Genomic DNA, 19,642 nt, shown 5'->3' with positions numbered 1-19,642 from the left:
CTCATCCCGGTGAAATCTTTAGGACAAGAACTGTCTTTACTGTATGTAATGAACAGTGGCAGACACTTTGTTAGCACTAAATAACTTACTACTCTAGTGTTAAGATGCAAAACATTTACTCCTTTATTGTGAATTACCACCACATTCACTGAAAGAAAATATCAAAATAAGTTTACAAAGCATACGCCCTTTGATTTTATACACATTACAAACCATTTATTTCTCAAAATTCAACCATTCACAGTGGATCTCCCAGTCACTGATGTGTATTATCAAAGTTCTATATTTTTATCCCCTGAAATACAGCCAAAGTTTGTTAAAGCAACTGAACAGCAAGAGCAAATCTACCTTGCATACTTGTTCGGCGAAGAACGCCTGTCCTTTTCCAGCAATTGGAGTTGAGGTTGCTGAACGTGGAGAGGACAAATCACTAAACTGCAAAAGAAGTGTGTGTGTGTGTATATATTAGGGAGTTCTACTGCCTGTGTTAACATATGCAATAATTCTGTGTTAGCACCAAAGAGCAAACCTAATTACTCAATGCTGTTCTTAGCCAGCAGCACACATGCATTATTTCCAGACATGTGCAATGTTTCAGTTTAATAACCTATTTCTTAAACTGTAATTCCATCCTATATTATATATCTTGCCTGCTCTCTCCCCTTATTGGATTTCTACAGCTATCTGTACGTGGAAGTGCATTTTAAGCCATTCATCAAAAGAGACGACCTTTACCTTTCAAGAGACCACCTTTATGTGCAGCTTTTACACCATGCCACATTTCTAGTAGCCTTCAAGATGTCATCCTAACCTCAGGAAAAAAAATCTACTCACGACACATGAGACAGACATATAAAACAACACAGAGCAAATGTTGCCAGCATCATTCGCATTATGCTGTAGATCTTTCCCATCCCACTACAAATATCAAAATGTTCAAACTTGGACTTTTTCTTTACCTGGATAGGACTGATAGGAGGAGGTGGGGCTTTGCGTTTTTTTGGAGTTCCACTTCTTTCTGAACTTAATTTAGAGACTTGGTCATGCTGAAATTTTCACAGGCCAGAGAATGGAAGTGTGTTAGTTTGGTTAGTAAAGTCTGAGTAAGTGGTTTTATTAAAAATCCCACATAACTTGAGGGGACTGTTTCTTGTTTCATTCAATCTTCTCCACAATAACTGCATTGCTATAATAGGCAAGATACTAGACATGCTTGAAGACAAGGATGACCCCTGCCCCCCTTGCAATTCATGCTTCAGCAAAAACAAAAAGATTTAGTGAAAAAGCACAAGCTGATGAGAGGTTTAGCATTTACTAGTAATCTCAAATACTTCATTTGTTCACGGCTTAATTAAGTGACCATGAATGGACATTATTTTTCCTCTCCGTCCACCTCTCTTGTGTTTGGACAGCTTGAAAGACTTATTGCTTCCATAAGGGGAGTGCCTGAATCAGTCACTCCATGGTTTCTCACTTTAGTGGGGTGTGCACCCTCCAAAATACTATCCCCCTAATAAGTGCTATTAGGGCATTTTTATTGCTTCAACCTGGTGGGATTTTCACCCCTGGGATCTCCCGCAAAGGGCAACCCAGCAATACCCCTTGTAACCTTGGAATGTGTGTTTCATGTTGAAAATCTAAAAAGCTTTGCCTCTGCTTGTCTCCATAATCAAGGTGTAAGAAAGTCCAGTCTTGGGGCTGAAATTCTGAGTTTTTCCACAAGAGTTTGTGCTTCCTCTTCCCAACCACAGAACCACACCCTTCCCCCCAAGCACCCTTTTCTTGCCTCCCCAAAGCTGATTGGCTATTGAATCTTGTAAGAGGCCATGTTAAAAAAATAGCTTATTAAAGCAATATGTTTCTGCAACATGCTTCTACTATGAGCAACTTGAACATTCATACTAGAGAACACTGTAATTACAGGTAAATCTCAGAGTGACATTTATTAGTGCTTTTAAGCATATGCCATTTATCATTTTCACAGTAAGTTACAAACCCGTATAGTCTGAATATTTTCAAGCAACGTAAGAGACAAATACCTGCTTTGGCTTTGTTGGTGACTTCATATCTGTAGAACAGAGAGGGGAAAAAGTGTTTTATGTTAAATACCATTAAGAAAAAAAGAAATAATGTCTTTGCGTGGCCCTACCCCACCCCTGACTGCCTGCAATGCCAGCCTGGATATCCCATTTGTCTGCTTCTTCAACAAGTCTTGTGCATTTCTTTCATGCTGCCTACATACACCTCTACCCCCATATAACACTGTCCTTGGGAGCCAAAAAATCTTACCACGTTATAGGTGAAACCGCATTATATTGAACTTGCTTTGATCCATCGGCACACGCACACACACACCCCCGGAGCGCTGCTTTACCGCATTAAATCCGAATTTGTGTTATATCGGGTCGCATTATAATCGGGGTAGAGGTGTACTTGGAATACTCTTCCTGACAGAGTCCACATGGCCACTCTCCTCTCTACATTAGAGCCTCTCCATGACATCCATCACTGGGAAGCATAAACAAAATTAGCCAGCTAAGAACTTTAATTTATTCCCTTCACAGAATAAAAGGTCCAACTCCATGCTGTGTGCTAGCCCTTGCTATGTTACTGCAATAATTTCCCCCTGTTCCTCCTCCTCGTAGCTGCTCCCTATTGCTTTGCTAGCCCCCTGCGATACTAGCTTACACATTTTTTGGAGCAGGGATCACTTCTGCATTTTGGGAGGGACCTAGCAAACTGCGTGCAGTGCTTAGTTAAACAGCCATGCTCATTAGCTGCGAGAACTAGCTTATTTCAATATATTACAAAAAGGAAATTCACTTCTTGTTGAAAACAGATCTGGTCAGTTAAAACTGACACATTATTTCCTCTCCCATACCGGCATCTGGAGAGATCTTCGACAGGAGGAGGCTCTGAATCCCGGCGTTCTCAGAGAGCTTTGAGTAATGTAGGGCATCATGTCCAAGGGCATCTACAAGGCTGAAGTCAGCACCCTTTCTAATCAAGGTTTCCACAATGTTAAGGCCTCCAGCTTCACAAGCCAGCATCAAAGCTGTTCTAGAGAAAACACACAGAGCCCAAGTGTGAAGATTCTACTCTTAGGGCTGTAGCTTCATCATATGACTTTTGCAGGGAAAACATCCTGTGTCATGGACAAACATACATAAAATCCAATATTTTTTTTTTAAATCAACATGCACAATTTCTCTCCTCATTTCTCCTCACACACCTGCCCCTGCTCCCCCCACCTAACTCCCAGGGTTTTTTTGAGGAATTCGGCATTCTGAACCTTGCTTCATCTTACATCTCATCACTGCACTTCCAAGAGGAGGTACCTGACTGGCAGCTTTTATCACCAGGTTGTCCAGTTCTCAAAAGGAGTGGCACAGAAGCAGCTTCTGATTAGAAAGTCTGTCAGATGCCAGAGTCAAGATCAAACTACAGCCCTGAGAGTCATGGTGCAGTACAAGAGCATCTATTCGAATACAGCTGCATTTCACTCATTGCTTTTAAATGAATGCAGATACTATCATGGAGATTTACTCATTTCAGCCCCAAAGCAAAATAAATTGAAAAGCCCCTTGTGAGAACAAATAAGAGGCATAGTTAGGGAGGACAGCTCAAATCTCCTCTAGAAAACCAAATATCTTGTTATCCCACAAAAGACTTAGCAGTCAATCCCAAATCCAAGGCTAGGCAACCTACAAACAGCGTTAAGAGCTTGGAATAGTGGATTGCATGCAGCAGCACACTGTATTTTTTTAAAATCCTTCCAAGTTATTTGCAGGGATGAAGAGTTTTATCAAAAGTACTTTACCGCATACTAGCATCTGTTTACCCTCCTGTGAAAAATACTCTGCCCTCAACTTGAAAATAGGTCTAATAGATGGGTGTTTTTTAGTTTGTGCTTTGAAAGAAACAGACGAGAACACTGGCAAACACTATCATAGCAATGAATTGTTTCCTTCCATATTTGTCAAAAGAATACAGCAATTCTTTCACCCAACACGTGGGGGCAGAAGCATGGTGGGAAGATGGTAGTTGCACTGCTGTGTGTTAAAATAGTAGTGGAAGGGAGGAAAGTGCAGAATATCATATTTAAATGAAATTGCAGAGATGATTTTAGACGGGCAGTGTAATTGTCCAATTGGAATTTGGACAGGACATCCAAGTTGGACAACTCCAATTTTTATTTTTTCATACTAAGAGAGCTTACATAATAAGTTAGTGATATAGATATAGATATAAATATAGATAGATAGATAGATAGATATAGATCTGCAAAATTTGATATATAATACATTCAGCTAGTCTTCATAAGAGGAGAGGGCAAAAAGAAGACCAGTGTTTCTCATTTAGTACCATCTTCCTCCCTTTTATTCACTGTTAATGTTTTCTAAAAAAATGAAAATGCTCTCACACAAGTGGACAATGAACTTTCAAGAGTTTCCATAGAGTCAACAGAAAGCCAGTGAGCAAAAGGTAGAGAGATCTCAGAGTGGACAGCACCGTAGGCTCACACAACAAGGACTAGGTCATTCAGCAACTGGACAAAGGGGCTAGTTTTCGTCTTAGAAAAGCTGAGAACAAAACACTGCTCTAATGCACTTAGTCTGTATCAGTCCAAAGTAAGGGCTAGCTCTTATTTTTCCCATATGCTGCCACAGAATAGTAAAGTGCTCTAAATCATCTTATCGAGCATTACAAAGTGTAAATGCCAAAGCTCTTTGGCAATCCATTTTGCTGTGGCAATTTCAATACTGGTTTATAAAACAGTTCATACATTTAAAAACATGTAAATTCCATCAACAAAACTGTAAAAAGAAAAAGTGGGGAAATGCTCACGGGATACTCTTGTTTAAAAAGCAATTTTGACAAATCAGGAGCCTAAAAACATTCAACATATTACTAAATAGTGCAGCTATAGAGAAGCCAGCATTTCCATCGTGGAGTCCTTTGCTGTGTCTGCTCTTGCAGTTTTCCAGCATCTGATCATCACTGTACTTCAGTGGCCTTTTAGATAGGAAAAAGCCTTCTAGAAACATGTCTTGTAGTTACTGGAGCCAACTTGGAAATGTGGACTCAAGTCAGACATGGGAAAAATCCAGTGGAGAAAACCAAGCAGCCTTCAAAAGAGCGTATATGAATGTTATTGGCCAAATTCCTGTAGGAGGGACACTTAACTGTGATTTGCTCCCATTTTACACCACTCTGGAAGTCTGAAGACTGTCATAAAGGGGCCAGCTGGTCCCTTTCAAATTTTACTTTAGCCACAACTCTCCGCACACGCACCAAGCCTTCTCTCACAGCCAGGTGACACCTCTTATACAATTGTCAGTGTTTACTATTAATGACAGTTCTGGGGAAGTATGATGAAAAAAGAAAAAAACTTCATTTCAAAAGGTCAATATCATGGAATTCATTAATACAACAAAGCTATTTCGCTGTACCTTCCATTTTTGTCCCTGGAATTGATGTCCGCTCCATGATCCAGAAGATGTTTACATATCTCAGCATGGCCATTTTGTACGGCGAGCAGTAAGGGTATATTCCCATCCTAGGAACACATTTAAAAAACTATGAACAAAAGTGAATCCATCCACCCCCCAAAAAAACAACCCCCAGTTAATTATAAATGTTAATTATGACCTTGCTGCTACAGGGCATGAATTGTAAGGCATATCCAGTACAATTTCCCCTTCATAAATAATGGATTTTTCTTCTTTCGTTTGTTATGAAACAAGTAGCAATGTAATTTGGCTTAATTTAATCCCCTGCCTGAGCATCCACAGAGATATCAGTCAGCACAGCTTTAGGAATGCTGCAGGTTATCGGTTCTCCCTTTGCTCTTTGGTTAACTCTACAGCGGGTCACACAGCAGGTCTCTTAGGTACTAGATAAGTCATTTAATTTCTAAAGAAATATTTCCACAATAAGTGGTAAGTTTAAACACTAATTAGGGAAATAAAATCAAAAGGTCAAGGTTTCACACTAGACAAGTCTTCAAGTGAGACAAATTCTAAGTATAAGTTTTGTGACAGACCCAATACCAGGTACAGCACGTGGGAAGGAAGAAGTTTCTCTGACTGGAGAAATGATATTGAGTTCAGACAGCATGGATGAGTGTTTTATGCCTGAACTCTGGAACGCCACCAGTCTTTTGTCATGCAACATATAATTTTTTAGGAGAACCTCAAAAGCTTGGATGCCACTCAGTGATTTTTGTTGTCCATGGACGTGTCATGGTGGCTACTCTACTTTAAATTAACTTCTCTGAAACCTTAAGGATACAGAGTACAGCCAGCAAAAGTAGACTCCATCTACAATGTCTCTATGGATTCAGAGACAGATGGTCCAGTGATAGGGTGCTAGCCTGGAAGATGTGGGTTCAATTTTCTGCTCCACCACAAATGTCTTGTCTGACCTAGGGCAAAGCACTTAGTGTCTTTGTGTCTCAGTTCTCCATCTATAAAGTGAGGATAACAACACTTCCCTAGCTCACAGGGCTGCTGTGAAGCCAGCTCGTCAAAGATAGAAAGGTGCTCAGATGCTATGGTAATGACATCCAAGGCAATAAAAGGGCCTAAGATATATAGATGGATATACATTATTCAGTCTCTTGTTAGCTAGTCCGTAAACAAAAACTTTGTTTAACAGGAAGGTTTAAGCATGATATTTCTTTCCACTCCCACAAACACTGAAGAGAAAAGACATGCCAAGTCCTGGGGCACTCTTTAACCATACCCTCATGTCCACATAGCATGTTTCCACTGAAAGCAAAAAACTCCACACCACCACAAAGAGCTTCCCTTACCTCCAGCTAATAAGGCGGCACAGGGAACATCAATCCCTCCAACATGATAATACAAACCCTTAATTCCAGACTCAACAACATGAGCAAGTATTCAATGTCACTGTGTATACACATAGGTGCTGGAAATAGGGGTGCTGCAGCACGCTGTGACTTGAAGCAGTTTCCATCATATACAGGGTTTAGAGTTTGTGTCAATGGTTCTCAGCGCCCCCGCTATAAGAATTGTTCCAGCACCCCTGAGTATATACAAGTTCCATGTGGAGTGGGTTGTGTGTTAGCGGGGCAAGCACAAGGGTGCAGTCCAGAGTGTGCTTTATAATAACGATCTATGCCACACAAGAGGTGATTCACCGCCTCAAATTCAAGATACATTTAATGCCCAAGGGCTCACTATAGCTGTGACCTGTGAAAGCAGAACGAATAATATTGTAAAAATAAGAATGGATTAAAGAAATGTTGTATGTACCTTTAAGCAGAAATAAGAAATGTTGAAATACAGGTGCCAGGAAAAGAAACATTAGGCATAAACAAGGGTGCTAATGGCAAAACATTAACAGAAGATCGGTAATAGTTAGTAAGGAAATAAGATATGCATGCCTAGCCCAGGTAAACTTATCAGATTCTGCTTCCTTTGTTATCTTGTTAAGTGCTCGCCCTTTTATCTGTATAAATAAGATAGTTTGTGTCTTGCATGGTGCTCACATTATCTGGATGTTATTAGCAGAGCGCTATGCTAATAAAAAAGACGGTTACTCACCTTTGTAACTGTTGTTCTTCGAGATGTGTTGCTCACATCCATTCCAGTTAGGTGTGCACGCCGCGCGTGCACGGTCGGAAACTTTTTACCCTAGCAACTCCAGTGGGCCGGCAGGTCGCCCCCTAGAGTGGCGCCGCCATGGCACCCGATATATACCCCTGCCGGCCCACCCGCTCCTCAGTTCCTTCTTGCCGGCTACTCCGACAGTGGGGAAGGAATGGATGTGAGCAACACATCTCGAAGAACAACAGTTACAAAGGTGAGTAACCGTCTTTTCTTCTTCGAGTGATTGCTCACATCCATTCCAGTTAGGTGAATCCCAAGCCATACCTAGGCGGTGGGGTCGGAGTGAGAAGTCGCGGCATGGAGCACTGCAGATCCGAAGGCCGCGTCCTCTCTTGACTGCTGGACCAGGGCGTAGTGGGAAGCAAAGGTGTGGACCGATGACCAGGTCGCTGCCCGACAGATTTCCTGGATGGGCACACGGGCGAGGAAAGCCAGCGACGGCGCCTGCGCCCTGGTAGAATGCGCAGTCACACGGCCCGTAGGAACGTGAGCCAGCTCATAGCAGGTCCTGATACAGGATGTTACCCATGAGGATAACCTCTGCGAGGAAATGGGAAGCCCCTTCATGCGGTCCGCTACTGCCACGAAAAGCTGGGGGGATTTGCGGAACGGTTTGGTCCTCTCCACATAGAACGCGAGAGCCCTACGGACATCAAGCGAGTGGAGTTGTTGCTCCCTGCCTGAAGAATGAGGTTTCGGGAAAAAAACCGGGAGGAATATCTCTTGGTTGACGTGGAAGGCTGAGACCACCTTGGGGAGAAAGGCAGGGTGTGGCCTCAGCTGCACCTTATCTTTATGGAAGACTGTATACGGGGGGTCTACCCCCGGAGTTCCGACACCCGTCTAGCTGAGGTAATAGCTACTAGAAAGGCAGTCTTCCAAGAAAGATAGAGTAGGAGCAAGTAGCTAACGGCTCGAAGGGGGGCCCCATGAGCCGAGACAACACCAAGTTAAGATCCCAGGTCGGGGCAGGGAGTCGGACGTTAGGGTATAGACGTTCCAGCCCCTTCAGGAATCTAGTCACCGTCGGGTGAGAGAAAACGGAGCGGCCATCCCCACCCGGGTGAAAGGTGGAGATAGCCGCCAGGTGGACCCGCAGGGACGATATCGCCAGGCCCTGTTGTTTGAGGGACCAAATATAGTCCAAAATATTGGCCACCGAAACTTCCATCGGGAGGAGACCTTTCTCCACGCACCAACAGGAGAAACGCTTCCACTTGGCCGAGTATGTCGCTCTAGTGGAAGGCTTCCTGCTGCCTAAGAGTACTTCACGTACCGGGGTGGAGCAGCGCAACTCAGAACTGGTCAGCCACGAAGGAGCCACGCTGCTAGGTGCAGCGACTGGAGGTCCGGGTGACAGAGAGTTCCGTGGTCCTGGGTGATCAGGTCCGAGTGAAGGGGCAGGGGAACTGGTTCGGCTATGGCCAGGTCCAGCAACATGGGGTACCAATGCTGTCTGGGCCACGCCGGGGCTACCATGATCACGCGGGCCCTGTCCCTGCGCACCTTCAGAAGGACCCTGTGGACCAGCGGGAACGGGGGGAACGCGTAGAACAAGTGGGTCGTCCACGGAATAAGGAAGGCATCCACTATAGACCCGGGTTCCCGGCCCTGAAAGGAGCAGAACGCCTGGCATTTCCTGTTCCCCCCGGACGTGAAGAGGTCCACACGGGGACAACCCCACCTCTGGAAGATCGAGAGGGCGACGTCCGGGCGAAGGGACCACTCGTGCGAGAGGAAGGATCTGCTCAGGCGGTCCGCCAGCGTGTTCCGTACTTCGGGGAGGAAGGAAGCCGTGAGGTGAATGGAGTGGGCTATACAAAAGTCCCAGAGTCGCATCGCCTCGTGACATAGGGGAGAGGATCTGGTGCCGCCCTGCTTGTTGATATAGTACATGGTCGTCGTGTTGTCGGTAAATACCGCGACACAACGACCCTGAAGCTGGTGACAGAACGTTTGACAAGCAAGGCGGACCGCTCTCAACTCCCGCATGTTGATGTGCAGCTTCACCTCCTGTGGGGACCACAGGCCCTGTGTTCTCAGGGTTCCCAGGTGGGCCCCCCAGCCGAGATCTGAGGCATCCGTCGTTAGGGACACCGAGGGCTGGGGCGGGTGGAATGGGAGCCCCGCACACATTACGGACTGGTCTAGCCACCAGCTGAGAGAATCCAACACCCCCTGGGGGATTGTGATCAGCATGTCTAGTGGTTGCCTTGCCGGCCGGTAATGTGCGATGAGCCACGACTGGAGAGGCCTCGTGCGGAGCCGTGCGTATCCGGTCACAAATGTGCATGCTGCCATATGGCCTAACAGGGTTAGACATGTCCGTATCGATGTCAAGGGGGCTGCCCGCAAGCGCTGAACGATCGCCGACAACGCCTGGAACCTTGGCAACGGCAGAAGGGCCCTGGCCACGGTGGAGTCCAGGACGGCCCCAATGAACTCCACCCTCTGCGAGGGGAGCAGGGTGGACTTGTCCACGTTGATCATGAGGCCCAAGGTAGCAAACAGGCCGGTGATCCTGCGGACGTGGATGCAAACCTGTAGCTCCGACGTGCCCCGAATTAACCAATCGTCTAGGTAAGGGAACACGTGGATACGACTGCGCCGAAGATGTGCCACAACGACAGCCATGCATTTTGTGAATACCCTCGGAGCCGTAGAAAGGCCAAATGGGAGGACTGCACATTGGTAGTGAAGGCGGCCCACCACGAATCGAAGGAATCGTCTGTGGTGTGGCCATATGGCAATATGAAAATAAGCGTCCTGCATGTCGAGGGCGGCATACCAGTCTCCAGGATCCAGGGATGGAATAATGGTCCCCAGGGATACCATGCGGAACTTCAACTTCACTAGGTACTTGTTGAGCTCTCGCAGGTCGAGGATAGGCCTGAGGCCTCCCTTGGCCTTGGGGATCAGAAAGTAGCGGGAATAAAACCCCTTGCCTTTCTCGTTTTCCGGAACCGCCTCTATAGCTCCTTTGTTGAGGAGCGTCTGTACCTCCTGCCGAAGGAATTGCTCGTGAGAGGGGTCCCTGAAGAGGGACGAGGAAGGGGGGCGGGAGGGAGGAAATGATACAAACTGCATGCGGTATCCCGTCTGCACCGTGCGTAAGACCCAGCGATCGGATGTTATTTGGGTCCACGCCTGGAGGAAAAACGAAAGGCGGTTGGAAAACGGGGGGGAAGGATCCGTGGGGGAAACTGGTACTGCGCCCTCGGGCGCACCTTCAAAACGAAGGTTTGGGCCCAGGCGGGGGCTTGGAGGAGCTTTGATTCTGCCCCACTTGGTTCCCCGACTGTCTGCGCCTTCCATTCCTGCCGCGGCGCCTATTAAGGTCCTGCCGCTGGCGGAACTGGGGGTATGGCCGACGCTGCTGCTGTTGTTGCGGCCAGAAGGGTCTGCGCTGCGTCCCAGGCATGTGCATCCCAAGGGAGCGCATAATGACCCGATTGTCCTTAAGACTTTTCAGTCTGGGGTCTGTCTTTTCTGAGAACAGGCCCTGGCCTTCGAACGGGAGGTCCTGGATGGTGTATTGGAGCTCCGGTGGAAGGCCAGAAACCTGAAGCCAGGAGATGCGGCGCATCGTTACCCCCGAGGAGAGGGTACGGGCAGCCGAGTCTGCAGCGTCCAAGGAGGCCTGCAACGAGGTTTGTGCAACCTTCTTGCCCTCAAGAATCGCCGCGAATTCTTGACGAGCCTCTTGTGGCAGCAGCTCTTTAAACTTGTCCGCTGCCACCCACGAGTTAAAAGTGTAGCGGCTAAGAAGGGCTTGTTGATTGGAAACCCTGAGCTGAAGGGCCCCAGCCGAATAGACCTTGCGGCCGAGGAGGTCCATACGCCTGGCCTCCTTGGATTTGGGGGCTGGGGCTTCCTGTCCGTGACGCTCCCTCTCGTTCACCGACTGCACCACCAGGGAACATGGTGTCAGGTGAATGTGGAGGTACTCATAGCCCTTGGAGGGGGCCATGTACTTCCTTTCGACGCCCCTCGCCGTAGGGGGGATGGAGGCCGGTGACTGCCAGATTGTATTGGCGTTGGCCTGGATCGTCCTAATGAAGGGGAGGGCGACCTGGTGGGAGCATCGGAGGAGAGGATGCTGACGACGGGGTCCTCGATCTCAGAGACCTCCTCGGCTTGCAGGCTCAGATTCTGTGCTACGCGCCTGAGGAGGTCCTGATGTGCCCTGAGATCTAGCGGAGGAGGGCTATTGGAGGAAGTGCCAGCCACCGCTTCGTCAGGAGAGGAGGATGAGGAGACCCCTGGCAAGAAAGTGTCCAGCGGGGGGTCCGCCTCAGCCCTCGCCTCTGGCTCAGGAGGAAGACCAGGGTCTTGTTGCTTCGATCCTTCCTCCCCATCCGGGGAGGGAGGGGGGCGGGACAACGACGCCTCCGGCACCCTGTGCTCTGCCGTTGCAGGCCTAGGAGGAAGCTGTTGGGGGCCCTGGGCTTGATGGTACACCCAGGGTGTCCAGAACCCCCACTGCTGCGGACCCTGGTCCTGTTGTGGAGGGTCCTGGAAGAGAGCCGCTTGTCTGTCGGTGCCCAGCGCATATACGCTGTCCGCCTGTGATGACACCGACGACTGTCTGGAAGGCCATGGAGGGGCCGACCGCGGCTGGTAAGAGTCTCCGCAGTCCGGCACCGAAGATGTTCTCGGTGCCGGGGACCGGTACCGGGAGTCATACCGGCGCCGGGATCGGGACCGGGTTCTGTCTCGGTGCCGGGATCTGGACCGGTACCGGCCGCTGCTTCGGTGCCGGGATCGGGACCGGGACCTGCCACCGACGCGGTGCCGGGAGGTCGACCGGGACCGGGACCTGCCACCAGCTCGGTGCTGGGAGGTCGACCGGTGCGCTGAACGACGGCGAGACTGGCTCCTAGAGTCCCGGTGTCGGTATCGGCGGCTGGAACCAGACCGTGACCGTCTGGAGGCCGATCGGTGCCGCGAGTACGACCGGTACCGCCGAGGGGAGCGGTGCCGGGACTGCGAGCGGCGGCGGGATCTCGAGCGACCGTGGCGTCGGGACCTCGATCGCGAGCGTGAGTCCCGAGACGGCGCCGTCATCATGGGTTTGCCCCTGGACGCTACCCGCACCGGAGGTACCGGGGGGTGGCGGCTGAGTTGACTCAGTCAGGGCAATGAGGTCCCGTGCCGAGGCGAAGGTCTCTGGAGTGGATGGGACCAATAGCTCAACCCCAGATCTTATGGGGGAGCTCGGTGGGACCGGACTCGACGGACCCACCGGGCCCGGAGTCGACGGTGCCGGTAGCGCCGCGGCAGATGTCGATGCCGGGCGCTCCACTCGAGTCTGCCTGGCTGGAGTTGCAGACTTCGATGGTCTTGTTTCTGCACCCGGTGCCGGGGAAGGTCGGTGCCGGGGAGTCTTTCCGGTGCCGGTGCGATCCGGTGCCGGTGTAGAGATCACGGTCTGCGAAGCTGCTGGGTCAAGTGCCGCTTCCATTAGGAGAGTCCTAAGTCTCTGGTCTCTCTCCTTCTTTGTTCTGGGCTTAAAAGCCTTGCAAATGCGGCACTTGTCCGACCTGTGCGATTCCCCCAGGCACTTTAGACAAGCGTCGTGAGGGTCGCTGGTCGGCATAGGCTTCTTACAGGCCGCACATTGCTTAAAGCCCGGCGAACCAGGCATGAGCCCGGTGCCGGGAAGGGCTACGGCCCAAACCGGCTAACAACTATGTACAATATTCTTTACACTATAAACTATATAACTAACTATACTTAACCACTAACTAACAACGGAAGAACAAGGAGAGCTAGGGACGTGGAGGACAGCAATGCCGCGCTCCACAGTTCCAACGACCGACACGGCGGTAAGAAGGAACTGAGGAGCGGGTGGGCCGGCAGGGGTATATATCGGGTGCCATGGCAGCGCCACTCTAGGGGGCGACCTGCCGGCCCACTAGAGTTGCTAGGGTAAAAAAAGTTTCCGACGAGCGTGCACGCGCGGCGCACACATCTAACTGGAATGGATGTGAGCAATCACTCGAAGAAGAACAGAGTGGTCTCACAAACTTTGAGTCCTGAGTCTAACTTTGACAATTTGGAGGTTCCACTGAGATGGCAACCGTCTTCACTGGGGCTGTGTGATCCCTGACCGTTTTTGTAGGATGACCGTGGCAGCCGGCACCTGGGCATTTGGCCCGAGCGGTCCTCCACTGGAACGGAAAGGCGCACAACCACAGTGAAGTCTATGCCATCGAACCTGTTGGTTCCCACTCTGTTCTGGTAGGGATCCCGGGATCTGACATCAGGAATCTGGTCAGGTAATTATTTCTGTGTTTTGTCCGGACTGAGGACTGTCCTGTCTCTGTATCTATCCGTCCTCTTGTGTAGTGTTTGAGTCTGGGTGCTGTCTCCGTCCAGGGATTGGTCGACCAAGGGGTTCCTGTCCCCACGGTCTGAGTGAGTGGAATCTGCACAATCGCAGCAGCACCACACTTTGGGTAAAACCCCTGGTGTGAAAGCAAGGGCAATTGAGGCAGTAGCCTGTGGGCTACTTTTGTGTGTTGCACTGGGCATCGCTTTGACGAACCCAAATTTCCTTCTTGTGTGATCGGTGTGTGAAGTCCTCCTGTATGGGTAACCAGATGTCTAAGTCGGGACAGTTCTCTAAACGAACGCCGGCTCATTTTATGTATTTAGGATGGGTCCGGACTCCTGTAAAAAGGGTCCAGACTCCCATAAATTTCTGGAAAAATGGTCTAGGTTAACTCAGGGGGATCCCAAAACTCAGTGGCCACTGTTAAAATCTTGGAACAAAGACCGAGCGGACGTCTTAAAGGACAAACTTGGCCAACCTAAAACGAAATTGGCTAAAGGAGAGGTTAATTGTTTCATGCAGTGGTGGGAAGAGGCAAATCGTAGGTGGACAAAATCAAAACTCGCCTCTCTCAAATTATTCAAATAATAAGTTAAAAGCTTTATTAAAAGCCTCCTCTCCCACCACCAGACCGAGCGCTCCCCTTTACCCCGTTCTCCAAACCCCGGATTGATCCCAACCCCCTTCATACTCCCATCTCATTGTAAAAAGGACAAAAAGCCCCTTCTTTTGTTCCCCTTTGTTGTCCGCCTCAAAAACTGATTTTTTAGTGTTCCACTACCAATTCAGCGCGGGGGGGGGGGGCTCCTCAACTAGCCCCCACCCTTCCTGGTCCCTTTCCTTGAACATTTCTTTCAAAATTGTGAAGTGGCCACAATATCACTCACAAAAATGGTTCATTGGAAAAAAGCAGGATCAGGCCCAGACAAGCAGGCAAGCAACAAATAAAGAAACTGAAAAACAGGTTGAAAGCCCTAAAGGCATAGTGTCAGAGTAAGAAAAGCAGTAAGTGCAGGCATGAACCCCTGGAACAATACTTAAAATGGTGAAATTGAAAATACGTAAAGTTCTAAGAATCTAAACCAATACATCTGGTTTGTAAAACTCATGTTTTCTAGGTACGAGATAAATTGGTTTCGTTTTTGTTTTTAATGCCACTAAAAATTCATTTGACTCTGTAATTCAAAGTTGCAAAACTGACAGACCTTTCTGCAAGACACAGGTAATTAGTGCTGTTTGGCTTTGGGATTTAGCATTAACAGAAGATCGGTAACAGTTAGTAAGGAAATAAGATATGCATGCCTAGCTCAGGTAAACTTATCAGATTCTGCTTCCTTTGTTATCTTGTTAAGTGCTCGCCCTTTTATCTTATAAATAAGATAGTTTGTGTCTTGCATGGGGCTCACATTATCTGGGTGTTATTAGCAGAGCGCTGTGCTAATAAAACAGAGTGGTCTGACAAACTTTGAGTCCTGAGTCTAACTTTGACACACCTTTGCCTTACAAATGGGGAAAATAAGAAGGGCTGACACCTGGCACTCATTTGATAGCTTTTCTCTATAAAAGAAGAGAGAATTTTCATTTTCTTCTACAGTGGAGATAGGGTAGTCTTTAGCTGTTTTCTAGCAACTCTCTCTTGACAGGCTAATTAGTACAATGAATTAGGCACCAAGCTTTTAATCAGCTGTGAAACCTATAAAAAGCTTCACAATAGTTAGGCTGTTGGCATGCTGACACCACTGCCAATTAGGCTGACCAATACTGTCTCATTGTTTCCTTGTATTCCTCTGTCAACCTGTCTGTATCCATCTCTTGTCTTACACTTAGGGTATGGCTACACTTGCTTTGAAGTGTGAGTGTGGTCGGAGCGCCAGCCCAGCGCTGCACGTACTCCACATCCTCTACGAGTGTAGCTTGCAGCGCTGGGAGCCGCGCTCCCAGCGCTGCGGCACTGATTACACTGAGGATTTACAGCGCTGTATCTTGCAGCGCTCAGAGGGTGTTTTTTCATACGCGTGTTTTTTCACGCCAGTGTAGTCAAGGCCTTAGATTACAAACTCTTTGGGGGCAGGAACTATCTTTTTCCTCGGTGTTTGTACAGTGTGTAACACAACAAGATCCTGGCCCACGATTAGGGATCCTAGGTGCTATGGTAATACAACTAGTAAGTAATAAGGTTAGTGGAAGGAAGAGACTTACTGGTCAGGACTTGTCCACACAATGTGTCTCAACCACAGCCAACCTGAGTTAACGGAAAAACTCCAACAGATTCCAGCGGGCTTTGGATCAAGGCCATATGCCTGTTTCTGGCCACTAGCACTAATCCCTCAGTTTCATGAGCTGCAAGTTTGATCTTTTTTTTTTGCATTAGATGGTGAAGCACTTCTCTTTCAGGTGTCCACCAGAAGGTCAGGTGTAAAGGCAACTTCCCCCCAACGGAAATAAGATAAATTAGAAAATGCATTGCTTAGAAACTGCTGTAACAGAAGTTTGCCAGATTGAAAGATGGAAAACCATTTTAAAGTGTTCAGTGAGATACATACCAAATCTTTGACATTAATTGGGCATTTGTGCTCACACAAAAGTTGAACTACTTGAAGGCAGCCACATGAAGCTGGAAAAAAAAAGAATACAAGTCAATTAAATCCATTTTTAAAGTCTATTGTCTCTGCACTGCCCATGCATAATGGTGGGAGCATCGAAGAGTTCAACTCAAACATTCACAGTGAAAAATATTAGAAGTTCTCTTAAAAAAAAATCCACAGAAAGGGCATTTGCAGATTTAGACATTTCCCTGCCTGCTTGCAAACCAAAGACTGCTGCATTATGTGAGAAAACTAACCAAATTGATTCATCTCTTTTTACTGTCCATGCAGAAGGAGGGTAGGCAGAAAACAAAGAGCATGAATTGTGAAAAGCAAGTTATATTTTAAAATAAACTAGTAATCAAGGCCCAAAGTAGCATAAGAGGATAGTCTACTGCCCAAAAACCTGAACAACTTGACCAGTAATACATTACAGCAGCTTCTTTCTCGGCACTTTAATGTATACCTGTTAACTGTACATCATTTTAAAAGCAATATGTTTGATTCACTTGTTTGAAGTGTAGCAACACTGAAGTCTACTGGCCATCTGGACATAAGTCCCTACAATCAGTAAAACTGAGATGTCATTGATTTACGCAGGGAGTTCGTTGAAACTTTAAAAAAGGAAAAAAAAAAAAAAGAAAGCAGAAACACTGAAACAATGCCGAGAAGCTATAAACGAGAAAAATGAAAATAAAAGTGAAGGAAATGTAATTCAATGAGGATACAGAAGCAGAGCCTACTTTAATGCATTGTACTGTTGTGCTGACTACTTTTCCAGTCATAGCACGAAAATCACATGAGGAGCTACTGGATCTATGTGATTAGCATTTATCAAGCTCTAGTATAAAGGAGATTGTCCAGGATTGTGTAAATGCCAGAATGAGAGAGTGGATAACAAGTTTTCAATAGAAAAGTTACCCGCATAATGTAAAGCTGTTTTCCCAGAGTTGTCAGTGCTGTCTGCTGGGCATTTAGACTGTAGAAAGAAAAAGAAAATGCTTAGAGAGAATTATAACACCACAAAGCATTTGTTTGCTGCAAGTGCAGAGAGATGACCTCTTGGGACAACCAGCTTTGTGAACTACCACAGATGTCCCAGTCCATAAAAACCAATAAACATTGGGTTAGTCATTAGAAGGGATAGTTTTCCTCTCAATAAATCTTAACTACTTTAGCATGCATCCCACTTGCTGAAACACATACACTGGAGTTATGGAAGACAACACTCTTGGGAGGAAGACATGATCCCGTGACCTTCCTAGTCAGTGATGAAGAACAAAAGTTGCAGAATAAAGGAAACTATCCATTCAGTACAGTCTATATCTGGCTGTCTTGGGTAAAGAGTACTCAAAAAATCCCTACCTCCAAATTTTATTTAAAAAACCAAACAAACCCATTTGATAATGCAGTTTGGCCACATTATTTACAGTCTTTGTTACCTAAAATGAATCATACATTTTCTTTATCTTAAATGAAGTGACTATTAAGATAATAAATACAATTATAATCTATCTTTATGAGGATTTTTCAAAAAGCCAACAGCCATCATTGAATAATTTTAAAATCCTGGCTTTCCTTTAACACTTTTACCATCATACCTAGTTAAAGTAATAAATCTTACAGACCTTTAACATGGCATTTTTCAGTGCATAAAACTTTAGTATTATGCATTAGATTACAGTGGTATTTTTAAAAGAACTGGTTTTAAAATGAAAAATATTAGCTTCAGGCTTTTAAACACAGCACATCTATAAACTTTAGCAAAAATGCTGAGTAAGTGGGCTCAGCTGCAAATATATTACCAGCTTCAATAAAGGAAACCAACACATTTAAAATTTAAGATGTATATCTAGTCTTCTTGAATTCAACTTCAAAGACACCTGTTGATCTTATGCATTCCTTACATTTGTAACAGCTTACATCACATAAAGCAAGTTCGCAAAGAAACAGGAGTGTGATCACAACATGAACAAACTATTTTTTTGCATTTGTAACACCACACCATACCAGTTTCTAATTGTTTACAAAGAGATACAGAATTCTTAACCAACAAAGCAGTGAGCTGCTGTAGCTGCTGAGCGAGGGAATAGGTACTTTAATACTCACCCACCCACATCCAACCACTATCGGTAGTTGAATTAACCTATTACTGCATGCAGTATGACCAGCGACAGCTGGATGTCACTGTCAATGCTATCACTGGTACTGTTAGAACTGTCATTAACCATTGGGTCCCATCTCTCAATATCCAAATTCTCTCTTTCCAACTATCACCTTGTCTCCTTCATCACCTACTTGCCCCCATCTGCAGATCCCGTCTACACCACTCTTAATTCCCAACTCCCCACTCTCTCCTCTGCTGGCTCAGCCGGAGGCTACCTTGGCTTCTCTCTCCTCCATCTTCCCTCGATGCCTCTGACACTGCAAGGTCCATCCCACTAACCCCTAATCCATGGCACACTCTAAACATTTGCTCAAGGGACAGGAGCAGAGGCAAAGTGTCATGACTACAGTCACTTCCTACACTGCAAATCTGTTTTCACTTCTTTACATTCCACCATCATCCTGGGCAAGCAGGGCTGTGCCAGTCAGATTGAGTCCCTCACTTGCAATCCTCTTTACTTGCTACCTTAGGGAAAGAGCAGGAAATTAGGTAGACCTTGCAATTCGCATGGAATCCATCCTGGAGACTGTCAGGCTAATGGGTTTGGGGGTGGGAGAAGCAAGTTCCAAAGCCAAAGACCTCAGTGAGGATATCATGCTATCCTTCAGGATTTAGAAAGGAGGTGAAGACCAAGGAAGAAGGGCCCTAAAGCTGAGGGATATCAAGAACGCAAGATTCTGGTGCAGATGATTATGGGGAACAAGTGGTCAATCTAAAAGATTCGCATTTGGCAGAGGACCAGGAGAGCTTGTGAACATATGTTAGTGATCTAAAACTCAGTTTCGTTTTACTTTACCTGGAGAAGCCTCTTGATGCAATCAAGGTGGCTGTTCTTTGCTGCAAGATGTAAAGCAGTGTGCCCTAAATTAATACAAACAAAGCAAATTAAATATTAATAATTATGAACTGCACA

At 46.7% G+C, this 19,642-nt stretch overlaps 1 protein-coding gene across 5 annotated transcripts in view; it reads right to left on the bottom strand.

Moving 5' to 3' along the window:
- The window catches only part of RAI14 (retinoic acid induced 14), a 148,622-nt gene that overhangs the window by 11,814 nt on the left and 117,166 nt on the right, over window positions 1–19,642 (bottom strand). For 2 of the 5 annotated variants that reach the window (XM_050943774.1, XM_050943773.1), the window contains 8 exons: window positions 19,526–19,590; window positions 17,484–17,541; window positions 16,521–16,591; window positions 5,454–5,560; window positions 2,882–3,060; window positions 2,040–2,068; window positions 960–1,046; window positions 349–435 (listed from right to left, as the gene is read on the bottom strand). In XM_050943774.1, the coding sequence (XP_050799731.1) occupies window positions 349–435; window positions 960–1,046; window positions 2,040–2,068; window positions 2,882–3,060; window positions 5,454–5,560; window positions 16,521–16,591; window positions 17,484–17,541; window positions 19,526–19,590 (683 nt within the window). The remainder of the gene's footprint in view (window positions 1–348; window positions 436–959; window positions 1,047–2,039; window positions 2,069–2,881; window positions 3,061–5,453; window positions 5,561–16,520; window positions 16,592–17,483; window positions 17,542–19,525; window positions 19,591–19,642) is intronic. The other 3 variants (XM_050943777.1, XM_050943776.1, XM_050943778.1) reach the window with 3 other exon arrangements.

The sequence above is a fragment of the Gopherus flavomarginatus genome, chromosome 3 (assembly GCF_025201925.1).
Source record: "Gopherus flavomarginatus isolate rGopFla2 chromosome 3, rGopFla2.mat.asm, whole genome shotgun sequence".
Taxonomy (NCBI): domain Eukaryota; kingdom Metazoa; phylum Chordata; order Testudines; family Testudinidae; genus Gopherus; species Gopherus flavomarginatus.
The sequence above is the reverse complement of the archived record's forward strand: the minus strand, read 5'-3'. Positions and strand labels throughout refer to the sequence as shown.